Source organism: Rattus norvegicus, chromosome 10 (genome assembly GCF_036323735.1).
Source record: "Rattus norvegicus strain BN/NHsdMcwi chromosome 10, GRCr8, whole genome shotgun sequence".
Lineage (NCBI taxonomy): Eukaryota > Metazoa > Chordata > Mammalia > Rodentia > Muridae > Rattus > Rattus norvegicus.
The window spans coordinates 46,619,321-46,641,796 of NC_086028.1; the positions used below are offsets into that span (position 1 = coordinate 46,619,321).

The 22,476-nt window shown below is 49.7% G+C and overlaps 1 protein-coding gene and 1 long non-coding RNA gene across 10 annotated transcripts in view; one reads left to right on the plus strand and one right to left on the minus strand.

Annotated features, from left to right (window-relative positions):
* Positions 1-1,281: 1,281 nt before the first annotated feature.
* The window catches only part of Rnf112 (ring finger protein 112), a 35,144-nt gene continuing 13,949 nt past the window's right edge, over positions 1,282-22,476 (minus strand). Inside the window, exons 1-16 of one of the 9 annotated variants that reach the window (XM_063268449.1) lie at positions 7,876-8,238; positions 7,138-7,277; positions 6,694-6,889; positions 6,509-6,549; positions 5,481-5,800; positions 5,131-5,334; positions 4,894-5,022; positions 4,587-4,691; positions 4,166-4,216; positions 3,812-3,868; positions 3,659-3,733; positions 3,408-3,528; positions 3,138-3,307; positions 3,011-3,064; positions 2,788-2,862; positions 1,282-2,699 (exon numbers count right to left, since the gene is read on the minus strand). In XM_063268449.1, the coding sequence (XP_063124519.1) occupies positions 2,229-2,699; positions 2,788-2,862; positions 3,011-3,064; positions 3,138-3,307; positions 3,408-3,528; positions 3,659-3,733; positions 3,812-3,868; positions 4,166-4,216; positions 4,587-4,691; positions 4,894-5,022; positions 5,131-5,334; positions 5,481-5,800; positions 6,509-6,549; positions 6,694-6,889; positions 7,138-7,277; positions 7,876-8,009 (2,343 nt within the window). In that variant the 5' untranslated portion in view covers positions 8,010-8,238 and the 3' untranslated portion in view covers positions 1,282-2,228. Of the gene's footprint in view, positions 2,700-2,787; positions 2,863-3,010; positions 3,065-3,137; positions 3,308-3,407; positions 3,529-3,658; positions 3,869-4,165; positions 4,217-4,586; positions 4,692-4,893; positions 5,023-5,130; positions 5,338-5,480; positions 5,801-6,508; positions 6,550-6,693; positions 6,939-7,137; positions 7,278-7,875; positions 8,241-22,476 lie in introns of those variants that run through there. The other 8 variants (XM_063268448.1, XM_063268451.1, XM_063268446.1 and 5 more) reach the window with 8 other exon arrangements.
* On the plus strand, positions 11,280-21,610 carry LOC134480801 (uncharacterized). Its single transcript, XR_010055647.1, has 2 exons — positions 11,280-14,610; positions 17,770-21,610. It is a non-coding gene; the product is annotated as an uncharacterized LOC134480801 (long non-coding RNA).

The window sequence follows — 22,476 nt, forward strand, 5'->3', positions numbered from 1 at the left end:
TGGAGAGACCCGGCTCTGCCCAGCAAGGGATTCTGACATCAGAAACCCTGAGTTCAAGTCCCAGTTTGTCTGTCACTGGTAGTATCGGCAACACAGAAACACACCATTTCCCTGAGCTCCTACGTCCTCCTCTATACAAAGGTATACTGCTGATGGCTTCCGGGCTTAAGGAGGAGCTACTTGGGAACCTGGTTTTGAAAGATACAAGGCCCAAGACAAATACCATGGAATATCCTTCCCCCTCCCCTGCCCCCGCAAAAGGCTCTCTAACTGAGCCAATTTCTCCCATCTGTTCAGTGAGCACAAAGCTGACCTTGGAGTTTCCTCCAAGTTCTTGTGGGAGGGGGATCCTAAGCTGCACAGCACCGCCCTCTGAGTCCTCGAAGGGCCTTATGTCCTACGCTTGCCAGCCCCGATGTCTGGGAGACTTTGCAACTCATGTGTCTTCCAGATGACAGTGGAAGGGATCTGTGATACGCCCAGAAAGCCTAGCTCCACAAACACCACACACCATCTAGACCCTGTCCCCATGCATGGCCTAGTTTCCAAAAGGAGTCTCCCTCATTTGCCCTTGCCCTACCCAGCCTCCTCCCCAGCTCCGGGATGTTCCTATGTATCTGTCCATCAGTCCCAGGCCGTATTCTCTACCACGCCTCACAATTTCCCTGAGCTGGACGTGCAAGCAGCAGCCTCCAGAAAGGAACATCTTGATTTCAGCAGAGCCCTCAACAGCACATTTTTCAGAGTCTGACTGTGCAGTGCCTGTGCCAGATTCTCTGCATCTCCCTGGGGCAGCTGGTCAGTCTTACTTGAGACTCTGTCTTGGGTCTGCCTCTGTGCAATGCAGAATTTAGACAGAGTGAGCATGCTGTAACTCTGGAGGCGGGAGGAAGACTCCAGTGTCCACTGCCTAGACCTGCACAATGGATCCCGGCTTCTCCCTTTTCCAGGATCTGACCAAAGTCTTCCTGTTCATGTCTCCTTCTGTCTTCTGCTGGAACAGAAGTCAGCTCCCTACTGACTGACAGGGTCATCAGAATCAGCTTCTCCAGGGACCGACAAGAGGATCCAAAGCTCCAGCAGACAAGCCTGCAAAAGTGGCTGTGTACTTGGCTCTTGGCCAAGGCCTCCTACTGCCAAGACAGAGCAAGGTACTCTTCAGATCACTTCGAATTTCAATGTCCCTGTCCCCACATCCCGGTAATGGAACCCCTTGTCACCTCCCCACTACCCCAAATTCCTTGGGAGGCCAAAGTCTTATTTCAGTAATGTACTGAGAAGTTGCCATTCACACACACACATTTTATTTTTATATAAAATAAAGGGTCATATGCCCAACATCCTTTATAGTTTAATAGCCCAGAAGTCTCTTTAGAAATCTCCATTCCCCGAAAGAGGCTCCCTGTTCGCAAGCTCTCTGGGGGTTTGTCGTTCAGAGGGCTGCATCCAAGGGGTCTTACAGTGTGGCACAGAGGCCCCGCAGCTCAAGGGGAAGGATGTATTTAAGACGGAGCCCATGTCCTGCACTTCCCTTTACCACACTTTGGCAGAGCCTGGCAGGGCCTGCTTTAGCACAGAATGCAATCAGAGGTGTGGTTCTTTGGCATGTAATCTGTGTTGATCCATCCAAATGGGCTTGGCACAGGGCACAGGCTTAGGAGGACTGCAGGAGGCTGGGGTACAGGGCGGTTCAGGACACACATCTGGACACCCAACTGAAGAGCAGGGAGGCCAGCCAAGTCTGGCCTTCCGGAACAGTTTTGGGAACAAGTGGCCACTCTAGAGTTATAGCTCTATCATTCCCATCCCTTTGTCTTCCCTGTTAGGGGCCCCCAGCTCCAAAGCGAGTTATGCTGGGACCTATCCCAACTGTAAAACGGATGGGGTTCGGGATCCAGGGCCAAACTTCCAGGCTGAGACCCACCAGGGAAATAAACTGGAGCCGGGTAGGGGAGGTGGAGCCTTATGTGGTGGGAGATCCTAGGTTCCAGTGAATAGCAATTAGCCATAGTCAGAAACAGGCCTTACACCCTATCTGCTGCACTCCAAGCACAGCCTCATGGCCAGAGGCCTCCTCAGGGTTCGGGACCGACCTTAAAACCCCAGCTCAGCCAATGTTTGGCATGGGGCATTCGCCCAGTATATACGTGGTCTTGTCTGAGTCCCTGGCATGTCCACACCCTTCCTCCTGCCTTCCACATATTTCCCGCTTCGACATCTCCTAGCTGTTATTCTTCCTGGAGTAGGGGCTCTCGGTCTCCTCCTTGAACTCTCTCATCTTCCTCTTTCTCCATGCAGCCCACCGTCGCGGCCAGCCCAGCACCCACACCACCCCCAACTACAGCAGCCCCAGTGGCACCCACCGCTGCCCCGGCTGCCACCATCCCAGCTTCTGCAGCCAACGCTGCTGCCGCCATACCGGCGCCCACCACACCCCCTGCCAGGCCCATGAGTCCAGCACCTACAGCGCCCCCTACCGCGGCCAGGTGGCCACAGAAGCGCATTGTGTAGGAGTCCATGAAGGCCTTGGCTTCTGCCTGCAGCTCGGCTTCCAGGGCCTCCAAGGTCTGCTCTCTCTCCTTGCACAACAGGGCCACACCATGGCGGGCCAAGATAGCATCCTTCTGGGTAGAGAGGAGGTTCCTCATAGTGTCGGGCAGTACTCGTAGTGCAGAGAAGATGCGCTTGGTGGCTATGTCCTGGGGCAGCGGTAAGGAAAAGGGGGGTCCAACTGGGTCCTCAGGCATCCTCTCCTGCACACCCTCTCCTGCACACCCCGAGGCTCACCTGCTGTCTCACATACTCTTCAAACTCCTTCTTGGCGGCTTCCACTTTCCTCAGGTCATGAAGTTGAGCAGCCATCTGTCCACGGGGAAACCCAGGCTGCCTGCCTCTTTCCTCCTCAACCAGGGATATCCCCGATCCTCCATTTCCTCTCCCGGGGCATGCGGACCCTTACCTCAGGCCACCCTCCCCGACCCTATCCTTCCCAAGGGGAGGGGCTCATTACCTCATCTGGAGAGCTGAAACTGGGCCCACTCTTCCCCATCCAGCCGGAGAGGTTCTGCAGAGACATCACAGTCAGTCAGGGAGGGTAGGCGCCTCCAGAGGCCAGGTTCCCCGGGAACTTTTCACACCTTGATCTCCTGTGCCAGCTGCTGCCCTGTGAGTAGGCGTCTGTCCCCCCTGGCCATGGCGCGACCCTCACTCCAGTACCCTTGGCAGCGGCTCTTAGCATGCTGAGGGGCTGTGCTCAGCACATCCGAGATGTAGGCCCGGAAATGGTGGGAGAAGTCATCTTCTGTGTCTGAGGAAGAGATTCCTTGGGCTGAGGAGCCTGGGCCTGGGGGATATGGGCCAAAGCTAGGAAGCCATGCCAAGGACATCTCCACCCCTGGAACACTTACTGCCTCCTGGGCTTGCTTGGCCTTTGTTCACCCACTGTCTCTCAGGAGCAGGAAGGAGGTAACAGCGGGCCCGTTTCCCTAGGAGCAGCTCTTGGACCTTGGGGTATTTGCCGGACAGCTTCTGAGGGATGGATCACATAGATCTGTGAGCCAAGGAAGCAGCCTCCCTCTGTAAGCACACTCCGGGGACCCCAGCCCAGCCTCCCTCACCTGCCGCCCTGGCATCAACCCTTTCCCTCTGTACCGCTTACCTGGAGTATATCACCCACGTGCCCCTGCCCTGACTTATTGTGATGGGAAGAGTCACGGACTAAGAGATCCAGATGCTGGAAGAGAAAGGGTCCTGACACCGGCAGCCAGGATTGGCGTGTCTGGATTGACGAGGCTAGAAATAGAAATCTTACCTGGATGGGTACCATCCCATAATGTTTGCCCATCACCTCAGCCACATGAACGAACATCTGGGAATGGGGACAGAGAAATTCAGGGTTGGCCTACTCCAAGGGCTAGAGTCTGTCCCCTAAAACTTCTTTCTAGCCACCCTGGAGCCAACTTCCAGACTGGAGATTTTCTGGCCTTGCTACAAACCAGACCCCTCATGTTCAACCCTCTGACCTGAATGAAGCCCACTAAGCCAATTCACATGTCATAAACCCTAAGCCTGAAAGGGGAGCCATGATTTCCCTTTGGTCCAGCCCTTCTGACCTTGTGGTCAGAGTGTGGAAAGGTAATGGCTTTAATATCGGAGGCTACCTTACCTCTAGATAGCCCAGATCTGTGTCCTTCAGCTCTTGGGAGGTGTTGAGGATCTGGAAAGAAAACCATAAGAGGCAAGAAGATTTGCAGATGTGGGAAGGTTCCTGTGAAGGACTCTGAGCGGCCTGCATCCCAGAACATAAGCCCAGGCCAGCCTGAGGGCCTCTTCACCTAGTGAAAGCCATCTTCCAGGCTTAGAGAGTTGTGTGGTCCTGTGAATCTCCAGTTACCCCGCCCCCCCCAGGCTTATCACTGCACCTTTAGAACAACCCATCTGCCCACCTTCACCAGGAACATCTTCCTCCTTCCAAAAGCACTTTCTAGAACCCTCACGGACCCTGATACCCAAGCCTGTAACTCTCTTGGTTCTGAGGAAACCGAGAATGGTGTGTATGGTGGCCGCCCCACCCAAGCACCTCTCACCTGGTACGAACTGAGCATCATGGTGAGGGCACAGAGCTTGACCCTTGTCTCCCTGCTCAGTTCTGGGCTCATGACATCTCCTGTGTCCACTAAGAACACAGCCACCTATTAAGGACGCAGACCAAAGGGTTAGGCCTGCCTTGCTCTGCCTAACCCTTTTCTTTGTCCTTTCCCTGGAGCTGTCCTTCTCATTCCTCTCTCCTTCCTGCCTACCCTCTTCCGTCCCTCTCCCCTCCATCTCTCCACCCTGTCGCCTCCACTTCCCCTCCCTGATCCATGATAACTTCCACCTTCTTTTCTCCCTCACCTTCTTCCCTTCTTTTCCCAGCAGGAAGGGGTGACTCCACATCCAGATGCCCCTCGTGAGACCATTAGCACCCCATCTGATTCCAGGCAGAGACCCCTCTGCTCTGGGCCTAGTGCTGTCTCCGGATTCCTAAAAGTGGAGAAGAAGGTGGTCCGTTCTACATCCCCAGAAACTCAGCTCCCCTTCCAGAGCCAACCTAGGGCTCATTTTGCAACCTCCTGCCAGCCCTGCCCTCACCAGGCCTGGTAAGCCTCTGAGCAAGTGGTCCAAGAGGAAGGACTTTCCTGAGTGCTGCTCTCCCAGGACAGCAAGCAAGCAGACAGGTGTGTCCCTGGCCAGAGGGTGCTTCAGGCAGCGGTTTATGGCTCCCATCCTGAGGATGAGGCCTCCAGAGGCATTGATGCGTACCAACAGCAGACGCTCCGCTCTCACAGCACAGGTCTCCTGGGCAGGACAGAGAAGGGTCCCCTAAGCATCCCAAATGGAACTGACCCCTCCCCCGAAGTTGAGAGTGTATCCAGCCTGGAACTCTGTGCCAAGTTTAGATCTAACCAGAGATCTTTGCATGCAGAGGTCATGTCCCTCACCTGCAGTGCAGGGGGCAGCGGCCGCTGAGGTAGGAGCTTCATCCTCTCCCCTAGACTGCGAAGGCCCTTCTTTTGCTTACAGATTTTCCGGCATTCAGGACAGCATGGCAGCTCACAGCCTGGGATGCGATGTGTGCTGAAGCATCGGATGCAGAAGTCGTGGCCACAGTCCAGTGAGATAGGCTCTCGAAGCCTTTCCAGACAGATGGAGCAGGTAGGCGACTCCCGGGGTGGGGAGGGACGCTGTCCCAGGCCCAGCTCCAGCTTGGGGAATGATGCATGGGACCTGGAGGGCAGGACATCATCCGAAAGCTGGATGCCTGTTGGGTGCAGGGTTTGGAGGTCTGACAGCTTAGGGGTGAAGACCCCTCTATGGAACCTCAGCTTCCTAGGGCTGCCTGGAGAGACAAGCTCTACCCATTCCTCACTTCCTTGCACCTCAGGTCCTGGCCATTCCAAATGAGAGCAGCAAGAACAGAGGGGAGAGTACCCCAGAGAGCAACCCTCAGCCATGCTGGCTCTACACATGCCAGCCATACAACTGTGGGTGAGGTCCAAGGGAGAGATTAGCAGTGCTCTGGCTAGGGCTGTGGGAAATCATTAGCGGTGACTGCCTCATCTACAAGGTGCCCAGGGCCAACACTCAGGAAACCCATAGACCACCAGCCTTCTTGTGGAGGTGCTTCTTCAAGGGGGGACAAACTACAACCCCAGCTGCTGGGATAGTCAGGAGAGGGCGGTAGCTTCCTGGCACCCGGGGAGCCATTCTGCAGCTGAGCAGATGGCCAGGTTCTCAGAGGATTCCTTGCTCTCTGAGCTGAGCATCTGTAGCACCCACCTGCTTGTCCTGGTCCCTCCCTGCACAACCTGGCCCATCCAGCTATGTGCTTCCCCCTGGGGAGAACTCTGGGGAGCGTGGAGCAAAGGAGTCTGCTGGACTGCAGAGGTCCGTGCTCCTGGACCAGCCTTGCCAGCTGACCTGACAGGCCCACTGCACCAATCCCAGCCCAGAGGGCCCCATAGCTCACCAACTGTTGCTGCTGTTTCCCATGAAGCTTCGTTTGCTCTCCTAAGGGGGGAGGGGACAGATTTAGAAGAGAATCCAGACCCTGTCTTTCCCCCTGGGTCTCCAGAGTCCTTCTACCCTCCCCCCTCCCAGGTGGTTCCTTCCCACCCCCAATTCCCCTTCCCGGACTGAAGACTGAAGACTTGCCCGTTTGCCAAGCCGATGACAAAAAGCAGTGACTGACAGGACTGGCCTCGGCATGAGAGGCTGGAATGGCAGAGGGTCCGATGCTCAGAGAGGAAACCCACCGAGATCTTTTCCCGGTAGGACGGACAGCTAGAGGAGCAGGTGGAGGGTGGAGCAGGGGGATGGGCTCCTCGGTGGCTCTGCCTAGCTGTCAGCGCTGGAGAATAAATGAGCCAGTCAGAAAAAAAGAGAGACTGTAAAGGAGGGTGGATTCACCCCAGGGGGAGGAGACAGGGCTGCGGGTACCAGGGCTTCGGAGGAGGGATGAACCAAGCCCAGCTCGAATCCCTGGCAGAAGCTGGGATGCAGGCAAGCCTAGGCGGTGTATCTCCATGGAGACGAAAGGGAACGATAAGGACAGGGAGGGGGAGGGGAGACGGAGAGTGTGAAGCCACGTGGACGCACCTGGCAGAGCAGGAAGAGGCTCCTGGTGGAGCCCAGAAGAGCACCGCCCCTTACAGGAGCAGTTGGGGTCTTCAGAGCTCCAGGGCAGGGTGGGCAGAAAGGAGCAATGTAGAAAACAGGAGTGTGCAACTGGGGCAGACCTAGGGACAGAGAAGCTTTAGGTCCATTCAATCCCACACCTACTTTGACTGAGCATCCACTATACGCAGCACTACATGATGCCACTGTGTTCTATGTGACACAGTGCATCTTGTCACCCTCTCCCAGGGTATGTCACTGGAATTTGGTATGCCAGTTTACCAAATTCCCCAGCATCTGGGGCTATGCAAGTCCCCTGATGGTGGAGAACTATTTATTTTCCTGCCAGGGGCTTTTTCTCCATAAAACCTTGTGAAGAGACATCTTAAGATGTGTGTGTGTGTGTGTGTGCGTGTGTGTGTACATATATACATGAATATATACGTATATATATATATATGTATATGTATGCATACATATATATGACAATTGGATGCTTGTATACAATGTATCTTGATAAAATCCAGCACACGTGCGCGCACGGGTACACACACACACACACACACACACACACACACACACCCTCTTCCCTGGACCCCTACCAAACAAGTTCTCATCTTCATGTCCTTTTTAGAACTTCTTAATAATTCACTGAGTCCAGTTAGTTCACCCCGAGGGCACATAGGTGTGAGACAAACTACTAGAGCGTGGGCAACCTACCGGTGGCCACACCCCGAAAGAAAAGTGACAGGCCTCCACCAGCAGCAGACAATTGCCAATAGCTCTTCGGAAACTTCACCCATCTCTTCCCAGTCTCTTTGCTGGGATGTTGGCTGGTCTGATCTTGTACACATAAGCACGACAGTTGTGAGTTCACGAGTGCACCCGCCATGTCTTGTCCAGAAGACAGCATTTCACGGCACCCTACGGCTCGTATCTTCGTCTCAGCTCTCTCGTCTTTGCTGTCCTCTGAGCCTTGGGGCGGAGGGGAAAGCAGGGGTCGATAGAGATGTCCATTTAAGGCTGAGCACTCAGCAGTCGCTTACTCTCTGCTGTGAGTCTGTACGTTTACTGTGGTCCACTACAAAGAAAAGCTCCTCTGACTGAATTTGGGAACAGCATTAACCTATACATACGAACACAAGTATTAGAAAGCAGTTTAACCACATTTCCATCTCACAAAAAGCAATAGGTTTTTGTTTACCAAGGCTCATGTTTCCTAAGGTGCTTCATGGACTCCTTAGCTTTGACCAGGATTACAGTAACAGGCCCGAGTGCACTCCTAGGGAGCACACCTCATGTCCAATAAGAAAGAGGCTGGTTATCCTATAACATTCACGTCACTCCTACATCAGTGGGTACAGCATCAGTACTGCGGGGTCCAGCAACAGGTAAAACCCAGCAACATCCTTTTCTCCTACAGTGTAGCACCATCCTTGAAGGATAGCCAGCAGGGAGCAAATCCCAGTCAGTGCTGCGTGATTCTTCTATGTTCTGCAACCAAACTATGAGGGGGCTTCAGCATCAGAGTCTAACCATTTAGATAGAATGAATAACCAATAGTACTGACAATGATCTGAGTTATTCTGGCGGCTTCTAGGGCCTCCTTGACCATTGCCCATTGGGAAATGTCACATACCTTGCCCTGAGGTTCTTGTTTAATAATAGCCCATGTTTTCTTGGAGTGACAGTGTCCCCATGTGGAGTAACCCCATTTAAGTACCTTTTTTAAAAATTAGATTACAAATTAGTGAGATTCATACATTCCTAGTTTTGGTTACTGTGCACCCCACCCATTCCTCTCCATGACCACCCCGCCCCCACTTAAACCTTTAACCCTCTGTGTTCCTCACTCTGCTTTAATGTCATGCATGCTTTACTTTCCTCCTCCCATTAAGGCCATTTCCCCTCTCCTCCTGTCTCCTGTGCCATTTCTGGCTTTCTGACTTGACAGACACTTGAAGTCAAGCACACAAATCTAAAAGTTCAAAGCTCAGATCTGCATAGGAGAAAGAACACAATGAGACGATCTCTCTGGATAATTTTTTGTTCTAGTTTCATTCATTTTCCTACAAATGTCTTTTTTGTTGTTTTTGTTGTTGTTTGAGACCGAGTTTCTCTGTGTAGTAATGGATGTCCAGAAACCCACTGTGTAGACCAGGCTGCCTGGCCTCAAACTTAGAGATCCACCTGCCTCCCAAATGGAGGAATTAAAGGCCTGTGCCAGCCCCACCAGACACTTTTTTCCTACAACTGTCTTAATTTTGTTTTTCTTGGACTGGAGAGATGGCTCAGTGGTTAAGAGCACTGACTGCTCTTCCAGAGGTCCTGAGTTCAAATCCCAGCAACCACATGGTGGCTCACACCCATCTGTAATGAGATCTGATGCCCTCTTCTGGTGTGTCTGAAGACAGCTACAGTGTACTTATATATAATAAATAAATCTTTTTAAAAAATTGTTTTTCTTTGTAACTGAATAGACTTCCATTGTGTGTGTGCGTATGTGTGTGCGCGTGCGTGCGTGCATGCATGTGTGTGTCTGTGTGTCTTTGTGTGTGTGTGTGTGTGTGTGTGTGTGCCTGTGTGTGTGTGTCTGTGTGTGTCTGTGTCTGTGTGTGTGTGTGTACTATATTTTCAGGATCCATCAGCGGATGGACATCCATACTGATTCCATTTCCTGGCGATTGTGGACATGGCTGTGCTCACCATTGTGGCCACTGCTGTAGGATATGGAGCCGTGAGAGTGTGTTAATTGCATCTCTATTGCTGGAATAAAGCACCGTGACCAAGGCAACTTACAGAAGGAGTTTATTTAGGCTTACCCTTCATTCCAGAGGGATAAGGGTCTACCGTGATGTGGAAGTGAGGCTGCAAGTGTCAGGGATGGCAGCTGGAGCAGGAAGCCAAGGGCTCTTGAGCCACAAGGAGGAAGTAGAGAGAGAGGACTGGCAGTGCCCTAAGGCTTAGAAATTCTCAAAGCCCAGCCCTGTGACACACTTCTTCCAACCAGACCACACCTCCTACACTTCCCCAAACAGCACTAGTTTTTGTTTTTCTCAGGTCTCAAAGAAGCCTGGGTGTCAGCCATGTTCAGCCTGGACTCTTCCCTCTGCCTACTTTCTCCCTGACAGCTACAACAAAAACCTTCCCCATGCTTTAGGAGCAGGCACACCTCCTCCTGTTGTTTCATTTTTTAATTTCCGTTTTTGTTTTTGAGAGTCTTTTCTTAGGGGTGGGGAAATGCAAGTCGACCCAAGGCCTGTTTGTCTCCGTATAAGGACCAGGACTGATTTTGAAAAGAAGGTGATAGAGGATCAGCTCCAGGAACAGACCACAAAGACCAGAAACAAAGTCACAGCCCCCTCCCAAAGAACAGCCTGGGGATAACCACAAAAATGGGAAATACCGTATCTCAGGATAGGCCATGTGCACGGGGCAGGCCTATCTCCCCCTATGGTTAAACACTCACGACGTAGGAATGCAGACCACTGACCAGCTGTGAGCCCTGAGCACCCACCAATGAAACTTTAGATTACCTAATCCTTCTAGAAAATTCCCCCTAATTCCCTTTAAGGCTTGCACACCTTCATCTAGGGTTGCCTTTTCAAAGAATGGTTGCCCCACCCCTGCATGCTATTTGTTTCTGCAGAATAAACACTCTTTGTCTTTGCGTAGTATCTGAGTCTGGGGTCTTCCTTCACCAATTTTCCGACCTTTACAGAAACATACACACATCCAGCAGGCACACAGAGATAAAGACCCTCCACAGAACAGAGAAGGGAGTCAGGATGCTGGAGCCCAGCCTCTCAGTGAGGACTGGGAATCTTTAAGTCTTTGAAGGATTTTCCTCCCCTGATTTAGTGTTGGTCGGTTTGAAGGATGGCAGGATGTGTGGTTGATCCACAATTGTGTCATCTTGTCTTGAGCTGGTCTTGGACTTGTTAAGCCAGCCTCTCAGTAGAGGCACAACTGGTGGGAGAAGACGCCTGCAAGTCCTTTGTTTTAAGCTGCCAGCTTTGATCTCAGTTCAGGAGGGGGTGAGGAAGAAGTTGGCCATTTTGGAAGTTCACCATTTTTATTACCTAGTCATGGCCTCTCTACCTATCTGTCTGCCTATCAGGGAATATGTCTAACTCCAGTTCCTCATTCCTCCCATCAGAGTTCACCCCAACTGCTATTAGGGGTTTGGAAACGCCAGCCATGAGCTGCCAAAGAGAGTGCTGAAGGAGGAGCAGCGGTCAGAGTACCTCAGAGGAGGCACCAAGTCTGCCTGCTTCCCACCATGATGACAATGCACTAAACCTCTGAGACTAAGCCAGCCCCAATGAAACGGTTTGTTGGTGGTGGTGGTGGTGGTGGTTTGTTTGTTTTTTTTTTAAGATTTATTTTATGTATGTGAGCACACTGTCACTGTCTTCAGACACACCAGAAGAGGGCATTGGATCCCATTACAGATGGTTATGAGCCACCATGTGGTTGCTGGGAATTGAACTCAGGACCTCTGGAAGAGCAGTCAGTGCTCTTAACTGCTGAGCCATCTCTTCAGCCCCCATGTTTTTCTTTTTTCTTTTTTTTTTTTTTTTTTTGGTTCTTTTTTTCGGAGCTGGGGACCAAACCCAGGGTCTTGCGCTTCCTAGGTAAGCGCTCTACCACTGAGCTAAATCCCCAGCCCCTGTTTTTCTTTTTAAGAATTACTGTGGTCACAGCATCTGCTCACAGCAATAGAGCACCCTAACTAAGACAATAAGAAAGCCATTTGATGACTGTGAAATAGAGTGTCTCAGTTGTAAAACATGTTTCCTATGAGATTACAGTTGAGCTTGGTCAGGTCAGCCCAAACAGAAATGTCTACGGACAGCCTGTCTCCCAGGGTGGTGTGTCCCACCTTGGGGAAACAATTTCAGGAAGAAACTGTAGGAGAGAAGTGTGAGCAGTGGCAGCAACAACTTCCTCATTCCCAAGCCCCTCGCAGCACCCCTACAAAATCTTACAGCCAGCTTCTTTTCTTGGCAGACCCCCTCAATTTCCTGAGGGAGAAGGGCTGCCCCTCCCTGTATGCTAATAAACACAGTCCCATCCATCGGGGGTCAGACTCTGGTCTCTCTCTGCCTTGTGTCTCTTCATGCTGACTTAGAACTCTAACGGTGTGTACACTAAGAGCGTGATACGTGAGTGAGTTAGTGTCTATGACATATAAACAGTGAGACTGGCCAGGCACAGTGGTGCATGTCTTTAGTCCCTGCACTTGGGAAGCAGAGGCAGGTGAAACTCTGTGAGTTTGAGGCCAGCCTGGTCTACAAAGCAAGTTCAGGACAGTCAGAGCTACACAGAGAGATCCTGCTTAAAAAAAAATTTAAAAAAAGGTGAGCCTTTTATAGGCATTACCAAGGCTGATGATTTCTTTGACATCATTTCCACTATAAAATGTACACCATGGAAAAGGACAGAAGTTTGGCTTGAGAGCTGGAGACAATATTCACCGGCCAGTGTACGATGGCTGGTTGCCAGGAGCCAGTATTCCATCAACAGAGGCATCAGATGGTGGGGTAAATGTCCAACCAATGGAGTGAGACTCAATTACAGACCTGCGCTAGGATTAAAAATCTAAGTAAATCTCACACCTCAGCACAATTTCTCTCTCCTAGGCTACAGCAACAATTGTTAGATTTCAGGGAGAAGGGGAAGATATTTGAGGAAGAGGAGTACTGAGTGTTGTTTTATAAAATGGCGGTATAATGCAGCAGAAGGGAGGATCTTGATGGGACCATGCCGAGGCATCCCCCTGAACAGTCATACTGACAGGCCTAGTATAAAAGGAAGTTTACTGGGGAAGAAAAGGGGTCTTGGGAAAGGGGTAGAGACAGAGAAAGGTGGGGGACAGAGAAGGACAGAAGAAGGGAGAAGAGAAGAAGAGAGGAAGAGGCTGCAGGGAACACATGAAGAAGAGAGAAAGAAGGAGATGGAGAGAGAGTGTGTGTGTGATATAAGTAAGTTTATATGCCTGGCTCCTGACTTGTACCTATTGGGTGGAAATATGCAAGTTGTAGCTAGGTAGCCATTGGGCAGAGTCTAGCAGAAAAGTCAACACTAAATCAAAATCATCCAATCAAGAGATTGCCTTGTTGGAGTAGGTGTGGTTTTATGGGGGGATCCTGTACTGTGGAGATGTCCTGTAAGGTCTCATTTGTTCAAACTACGCCTTAATGTGGCAGTCTCCTACCTGTGGACACAGATGTAGAACGCTCAGCTGCTTCTCTAGCACCGTGCCTGCCTGCATGCTTCTATGCTTCCCTCCATGGTGACAATGGACTAAACCTCTGAACTGTAAGCCAGCCCCAGTGAAATGTTTTCCTTTATAAGAGTCGCCATGGTCACAGTGTCTTTTCACACCAATAAGACCCTAAGGATGACATTGAATATAACCAAAATAAGTCATAAAGGGGTGGGGAGTCTGAAGAAACCCAGTCCAGCCAGACAAAGCAAAGCATCTATGAGGTTTGCAAAGGAAAGCAATGACTTGCATTATAAGAACGCAGGCTTAGCTAATATCTAATCTAGACTACGAGATTCAGGGATCAGGAGGTAAAAGTGTTTATCGTGCACTTGAGTTCAAGTTCCCAGAATCCATATACAATTCAGATGCGGAGATGATCTGTAATCCCTGCACTCCTCTGAGAGAGATGTAAGCCGAGCCAGGAGAAACCCGGAAGCTTGTGAGCCGGCTAGCAGGCCAGCTAACCTAGCAGATACAGCAGAGAAAAATCAGTAAGATCCGGCCCAAAACAAGGCAGAAGGCAAGGGCTGGCATTCAAGGTTGTCTTCTGACCCCTGCTGGAAAAGAATAACCCCAGTGTCACACAGAGGGCACACGAACGAAGCGGAAGAAACCTGGCAAGGCGACTTCTTTTTGTAGAAAGGGTAATCGAGCCATGACTGAAAAGCAGCAGCACACACTGCATGGGGGCCTCTGTCTTTTATCCCTAACGTGAGGAACAGCTTACGCCGTTCCTCATTGCCTGAAATCCAACCCTAGAGTCTGCTCCCAGCTGGCTAATTTTAAAAGTGTCTTGAAAAGAAAGACAGAAGGAGAATGCAGAATTATCAATATTTAAGCGTTTCGGGAATTCCAGGAAGCTGATTACACCCGGTCGGGCTCATCTAACAAAGGATTAACGAAAGTGATGAGGTGCAGACGTGACAACGATACGCAGCCATTAGGCATACTACATAGTGAGAATTTTGACTTCTTTAAAAGTATAGAAATGTGAATATGTTTTTGTTTTAACCCCAGGTCTGGCATATGGGGATCCTTCAGATTGTTCATAGCAGCTAAGTTCGATTTGTCTCAGGCTCTGGCAGGAGCGAGCATGATTTTGCTGGCTGAAGAGAGTTTACGTTTGGAATTCTGGGGACTCTTGAAGGGCTGTAAAAATGCCAGGGCCTTGAGTGGCTGCAGTGAGTGATCCTCTCCCTGCTGCTATTGCTGGGTTGCTGGGTTGCTGGGTTGCTGGTTGCTGGGTTTACTGGGTTTGCTGGGTTACTGGTTGCTGGGCTTCTGGGTGCCGGATTACTGGGTTGCTGGGTGCTGGGTTGCTGGGTTGCTGGGTGCTGGGTGCTGGGTTGCTGGGTTGCTGGGTTGCTGGGTTGCTGGGTTGCTGGGTGCTGGGTTGCTGGGTTGCTGGGTTGCTGGGTTGCTGGGTGCTGGGTTGCTGGGTTGCTGGGTTGCCAGATTGCTGGGTTGCTGGTTGCTGGTTGCTGGTTGCTGGGTTACTTGTTGGATATATCCTGACAATGAAAATCAAACTTGACCCAATTTAAGACCCACACCCTTAAACAACACAGGAAGTAGTTTAAGGAGATCAACGTCCCCTTTCTTCTCTAACTTTATTTCTCTCCTACCTTATGTTGGGGGCTTGGCAGCATGGAGAAAGGTGGTAGGAAAAAGAACCCATAAAGTAGCCAGAAGGACAGTTTGTAAGAGAAGAAATGAGGACTGGAAAATGGCACAGTGATGAAGAGAACTTGTCATTCTTGCAGAGGGCCTAGTTTTAATTCCCATGGCAGTTCACAATTGCTCATAACTCCCGTTCCAGGATGCATATGATAGACTGCCATACAAGTCAAATGCTGACACACATAAATAAGAAAACAAATAAATAAAACCTAAACATTAAAAAAAAAATCAATGACCCGAATCTCACAGCCCCACACATGTGACATGGCATGTACATGCTTGTATGCACACACATGAACACACAAATATATACACAAGTACAGAGAATCAAGAATGGGGTCATACACACACCTCTGCCTGTGGCACTGTCCTTCAGCCCCAGTTCTTTTTTTTTTTTTCTTTTTTTCGGAGCTGGGGACCGAACCCAGGGCCTTGAGGTTGCTAGGCAAGCGCTCTACCACTGAGCTAAATCCCCAACCCCCCCCTTTTTTTTTAAAGATTTATTCATTTATTATATATAAGTACACTGTAGCTGTCTTCAGACACACCAGAAGAGGGCATCAGATCTCTTTACAGATGGTTATGAGCCACCATGTGGTTGCTGGGAATTGAACTCAGGACCTCTGGAAGAGCAGTCGGGGCTCTTAACCACTGAGCCATCTCTCCAGCCCTCAGCCCCGGTTCTTTGCAGGGTCTTAAACTGCCCTGTCACATGAACGGCTTCTTGGTGCTGTTAGGTGTAGTGAAGAGTGGGGGAAGCTAAAGAATCTCTAACCGCCTTGGTATTCGTGCCCAAACTGTTACAGTCATGCTGGCCATACAAGGAGCAGCAGGCTCATACATAGTGTGTCCAGGACATAGGCACTTGGAGATAGTGGCAGACACCACTAACATGGCAACAGAGGAGGCCTGCAAACCCTTCCTTACCCAGGGTAAGCACAGCGAACAGAGCATGAAACCTTGAAAAACCTGTGGTTTCCAAGCATGGGCGAAGAGGGTGTTACATAAGTGACCTATGACGGTCTTGAGCCTTGTGGGCCTGGACCTTCGCCTGCTCATTTACCCTCTCCCATTCTTGGGAGTGGCTTTCTCGATAAACTGTCTATTTTTATTGCCTTACCATGCATCCCTGGAACAGTTTGTCTTGGAACAGAGGGGCATGCAAGCATGGGTGTCCTCCAAAATCAGACCAATGACTCTAGTGCTAGTGCCTGCAATCCCCCTGCCCCGAGCCCTGCAGCTGGGACTAGGCTGGTATAGTATAAAATTCCTCCGGGGCAGGGAGGGTCATGCCCTCGTGTCTTAGGTTTCATCTTCCTAGACAGTCCCTGCTGGGAGGCCTCAGGCAGATGTAGCCCCAGCCCTGGCACAGGACAGTCCCTAGAATGGTTCATTCCAGGCCACTGTCTAAATGTCCCAAACCCTAGAGGTAGCCATCAGCTCAGTCAGGTTCCTCACAGAGGAATCCTCAGGAGACCATTGGTTACAAGCAAGTATCTGGTTTTGACTCCAGAGCTCAGACTTGGGGAATAGGAGGGACAACCAGCAGAAAGGATGATGGATTAGCGAGGTTCTCAAAGGAAGAGAACCAGTGAGATGAATAGACATATATTATATATATATATTAATGTTCATATTACAAATATAAGTATATATTTAGTAAAAAAATTATCAAATCAGCTTACCTTAAAATAGTAACAACAAACTGTCTCACCCATGAGAGAAGCTGGGGAACTCAGTGAACTCAACCTGGTGCTAAAAACCTAGAAGAATGGGCCCGGAGAGATGGCTCAGTGGTTAAGATCACTGACTGCTCTTCTAGAGGTCCTGAGTTCAATTCCCAGCAACCACATGGTGGCTCACCATCATCTGTAATGGGATCTGATGCCCTGGTGTGTCTGAAGACACTACAATATATTCAATACATAAAATAAATAAATCTTAAAAAAAAAAAAACCCTGGAAGGTTCCCAAAGAGGTGTTGGTCTTTAGCCAGAAATGGAAGCCTGGACCCACAGGTTCTGATAACAGTGAAGAATCAGCAGCAAGAGGGTGAACTGACTTTAAAAAAGGAGGACAAGCAAGAGGAAGTCATCATTCCACCCTGACCCTTTTCACCCTACTGCTGCTTGAACGTGCCTCCCCCACACTTGGAGTGGATCTTTTTCCATCAATTAGGGCAATTGGGCACCTCCTCAGGTGACTCTCATTCATGTGAAGTTTACGTTACAGCCAACTCCACAGGCACGGAAGACACTATACCTGTCTCCAGACCTCACCCCGTCAGCTGCTGGCCAGTTTGCAGAGGTTTCTATCAGCCAGTGATTAAAGGTCTGAGGTCCCCAGATTCCTTCTCAAGTTCTGTACCCCAAAATAACACTGGGATTTCTAAAATTTAAAAAAACACAAATAACCATTAATAATAATAATGATCCAACATTTGCTCAGCAACTTTTAAGGTCTTCAGTGTGTTGTCATGGGAGCCAGGCCTTGATTGAGTCCCACAGCATGTTAGCTAGTGTAAGTGCTTCCAAAAGGAAACTGAGGCTCTGAGAGCTGAGCAGCCCGCCCGGTGGGAAAACCCTACTGCCCTATTGTGCGGACTGAGGCTAAATGTCACACCTTTGGCTCTAACATCTCTCATGGTCTGTCTGTTCACAGAGGCCCAGGCGCCAAGGCCAGGTGGCTCAGACGTATTGTAGAGAACCTGCTAGATCCTGCCCTGTTTTCTACTTTGATCTCACGTACCAAGCATACGCCATACCGATAACATTTAAAGAAGCCATTAGCTGGGACCATGCAGTCAACCCAAGGCGATCAAAGCAAAAGGTGTCTCCCATGATAAAGTTCATGGACGCTCATGTATCTTCAGATGTGTCAGGAAAGGTAACAGCCAGGCCCCCAGAGGGGACAGTTTCAGTCATGTGACCAAGCCCCCCTGCTTTGGCCTTTACAACTTATCGGAAAAAACAACTCACTTTTTGGTTCTGCTTCAACCCTTTTCTGCCAACCTCATCTGCTTAGCTCATCAAAATCTCCAGTCAAAGTTTATAAAAATGAAGTGTTGCCTGATTTTTAAAACTGCAAATAGAAGCAAATTCCATCTTTAAACTACATGTGTTGTAACTGGATCTTCGGACAGGCCCCTACCCCAGGAATTCAGAGGCCCTGTGCAAAGGAGGAAGCCGGCAAAGGCCCGTGTTGAAGATCCCAGGAAACCCCTCGTTCAGACCCCCAGTCACTGAGCCTTGCTCCAGAACCCAGAGCTGACTAGACAGACGGCGAGTGTCCAGCTCACGGAGCCACATAGACAGAGACCTGTCACAGACAAGTCCAAGTCCGCACACTGCTCAGCAGAAAAGGATGTGACCGTGGTCATGCTCTTTGATTACAATAAAAGGCCCGAGTTCAGTGACTAGAGCGATCCCTTGCCTTGGATATCCCTTCTCATGAGTACCTTGGGCAGAGTACTGACCCAAGTCCTCAGGCTGGGGCTCCAGGGGCGGGTATCAGGAGACCCTTAACATCTTAATGTTACTCTTCCATATGGAAGACCCTTCTCCCAGCTCTTTCCTCGTGGGTAAGGATGATTGAAGGCCATCCTCACCAACTCAGAGCGTTGATAAACCTAAGGATAGTTGCCAGTTTCAGCCACGAATGTTTAAGGGTCATCTTACTGTTGTTACTATTGTTGTTTTGTTTCTTTTGGGTCTCAGGGGGAGTTGTTTGTTTGTTTGTTTGTCTTGTTCTATTTTTCTGAAACAGGGTTTCTCTGTGTAACAGAGCCCTGGCTGCCCTGGACTCACTTTGTAGAAATCCAAATCACAGAGATCTGCCTGCCTCTGCCTCCTGAGTGCTGGAATTAGAGGCATGTGCCACCGTGCCCGGCCCTCATTCTAGGATCTAAGATTTCCTATCTACCATGTTAATCAAAAGCAGAACTTTAGTTTTTGTTTTTATTAAGAAGAAAATGTATATCATCCCAAGTGTCTACTTATAACTATTTATGGTTAAGCAGATGCACAGACCTGTGGTTACTTCGTTACATAGTTAGTTGGTGGACCCCTCAGATGCCGTCATGGTTAGAAGTGAAGGTCTTCTGCCAAGTCACATGGTAGGAATATGTGGGCAGCTACCCTTAAGTCCAGCCATGGGCTCCTCGCTGAAGCAGACACAACCCAGGCCCCAGAGAGATACAGCAGTAGACGACCTCTAGGCTCTAGTCAGTGAAGGTCTAGACCAAGCAGCACTCACCATAGATCTGTGTTGAAAAGGACAGACATGGAAGAGAAACTCCATACAGGGATGAGAAATTCCATACTTCCAAGATGAGAAACTTCTGGAACAATCCCAAAACAGGATTATAGATGCTGGTGACTTGGGCTGATTTCAGTCGACAGCTTGACTGGCTCAAGAGAAGTCCTGGCAGTGGTGCACACCTTTAGTCCCAGCTCTCTGGAGACAGAGGCAGGTGGAAAAAACCTCACCTTCCCAAAGAAGAGAAACATGTGGATTTGTAAAGCACAGCTCTGGGTGTGTACAAGGGTGCTTACAGAAATGCAGGGCTCTGAGCTAATCAAAGGTTTGATTCATTGATGGGATGTGTTAGAACCGCTGAAGGCAGGGCCTGGTTGATGGAAGTGGGTCACCGGGTCACTGGTGGGGTGGAAGTCTTAGGAGCTATAACCTGCTCTAACCCCTTCCTGTTTGCTGCGTCATCAGGGACCTAGAAAGGTGGAGCCAGTCTACCTCTGAAACTTTGGTCTTTCCTCCAGTAAGTCACACTCACGGGTAGTGAAAAATCTTATTAACATAGATTCTAAGAAATAGTTTTAAGGTTAAAATCCATGCCTTAAACAACAAAGAATTTATTGCAATGAAGATTTATGGCTTAAAGTTGAGGTCCTCCGTAATTGATTGTCTTATGACGGTCCCTGTTTATGTCTGACAAGCTGCCACAACGTAGCGCCACAGGCTAAATTAAGAGATCCAAGTGTACACTGCTTAGTTTCTTCTGCATTCTCTTCTTGGCTTGTGATGAGCATCTTCCTCCCGGGTCTTCATGTGGTCCTTGCTGTATGGTGGTGTCTTGGTCCCTTCATCATCTAATACACATAAGTCATAAAGACATCATTATAACTTAATTTTGCCACTAAAAAGCCCCTTTCTACAAATTGTCCCCTGGGGGGGGGTGCCGATGTCAAGAGTTGAGACTCAACATGTAACATCAGGGGAAACAATTTAGCCAAGTGGGACTGGTGGGTGAATGGGGAGAAGCCAATGAACTCTGAGAGGCTAGCAGAGTAAGCACACAAAACTAGACTCAATCTCCCAAAAATAACCACAAAGGCAGAATTTACAGCAGCTTTTGGACCTGGTTCTAGCAGTTGGTATGGAGAGGAACCCAGAGGTAGAAAAACAGGGACCACTCCAAGGAGTAGGGCAACATAGAAATTGGGCTTTCTTCTCATTAACCCTCAAACCATTGAGGTGGCTGTTCACCCCTCAACCCATTTCACAGATGAGAACACTAAGACTTGGAGAGGTTGAGTGATTTCCCTAATATTCACAGCTTGCTTGTTTGCTTGCGTGCTTGTTTGCTTTTTATTTTGTTGTCATTGTTGTTGTTGTTGTTATTGTTTATAGAAGTCAGGGTATTATGGTTTGGATATGAAGAATTCCCATTGGCTTCTGTGTGGAACATTTGGTCCCAGCTGATAATGCTGCTTTGAAAGGCTGTGGAACTTTAGGAAGTGGGGCCTTCCTTGAGGAAGTGGGTGACTGGAGGTGGGGACTTACAGGTTATACCCTAGTTTCTGCTGTGACACGGAGGAATGGATGAAGCCTTGAGTAGATGTTTATTGTTGACATAAGCACGGCCATGTCAAGAGTCCCTATGCCTCAGACTCATGGGAGTGGCAAGGCCTTTCCCTAATCCGTTCAGATGTTGACTGTGTGCAGATAGCACCAACTGCATCTTCCTCCCCCAGGGTGACTGTAGCCTGAGACTGCTCCTCTACAGAGACCCCCACCCCCACCCATGGCTGTTTGCTAACCTGCATCCTCATTCTGCTGAATAAGTAAAACACAGTGGCGTGGCCAGGCTGCTGGTGCATCTCCACCAGAGCACATGGCCCACCCAATCCCAGCTTCTCTGTTCCTGTGTTCGTCCGTTCTTTCTTTCCTTTGTCCCAGTCAGGTAAACCTCAAAGCCATGCCTGTCTCAAGCCCTTCCTAGTCTTCTGAGGGCTAACAAGCTGAACTACCAGCTCTCATGCCACAGACAGAGCCACCATGCCTTCCCCGTCTTCTAACCATCAGCCGGAACAGAGTCTCTGTCCCTTAAGCTGATTTTTCACAGCCAGGAAAAGCTATGGATACAGAAGAGGAGCTCCAGAAGCTGCCAAGGTTGGTCTCTAACTCCTAAGCTGAAGCAATCCTCCTGCATATGCCCCCCTGCCCAGTTTCTTATGGGGAATGTTAAAATGAAACCTTATGTGTATACATGTTTCTGTGTGAGTGTATTCCACATGTACACAGATGTTTGTGAGGGCTGGAGCAGTAGGCTATGCCCCTCACTGGAGTTACAGGTAAGCTGTTTGATGCGAGTGTTGGGGTCTGGAATAACATCAGGTGCTCTTGACCCCTGAATCATGTCCCCAGCCCCACATGGAACTTTCAGCAGCTGTCCCAGTCAGGCTCAGGGGACCCAACAAACATTTTTAAAAAGGAGGGAAGACAGGATTCAAACAAGCTCTGCCCACCTTTGTGGCTATTAAATCCAGAGGATGGGTTGTGGGGTAGGGGAGCAGAGACTGGGTCACTAACTGATGTTGGAAACAGCAAGAAAGGAGAAGGAGGTGACTGGTGAATCCAGAAGATACCATGTAGTGAGAATCTTGGTTCCTTTAAAAACATACAAGTGTTATGTGGATACGTTTTTGTTTTAATCCCACGTGTGAGATACAGGCCTGCTTCAGATCGTCCACAGCAGCTGACTGTGATTTGCCTCGTGCTCTGGCAGGGGTGTGATTTTGCCAGCTGAAGGTAGTTTCTGCAAGTGTACAACATTTGGAATTCTGGGGACTCTGGAGAGGGTATATAAATGCAAGAACCCCAAGAGAGGTGTGGCCACAGTTGCTGCTGGTTGCTGGTTGGAGATATCTTGATGATGAAGATCAAAATTGCCACAAGGAACTCAACACACCTAATCAGCAGGCAGTAGTCTAACAATATCAATGGCCCCCTTTCCCCTCCAGCCTTCTTCCTCTCCTGCCTAGTGTTGTGGGGTGGAAAGGGATAACAGTAGAGGGGGGTGGTAGATATAGTAGAAATAGGAACCCGGGAAGCAGCCAAAAGCCCGGCTAC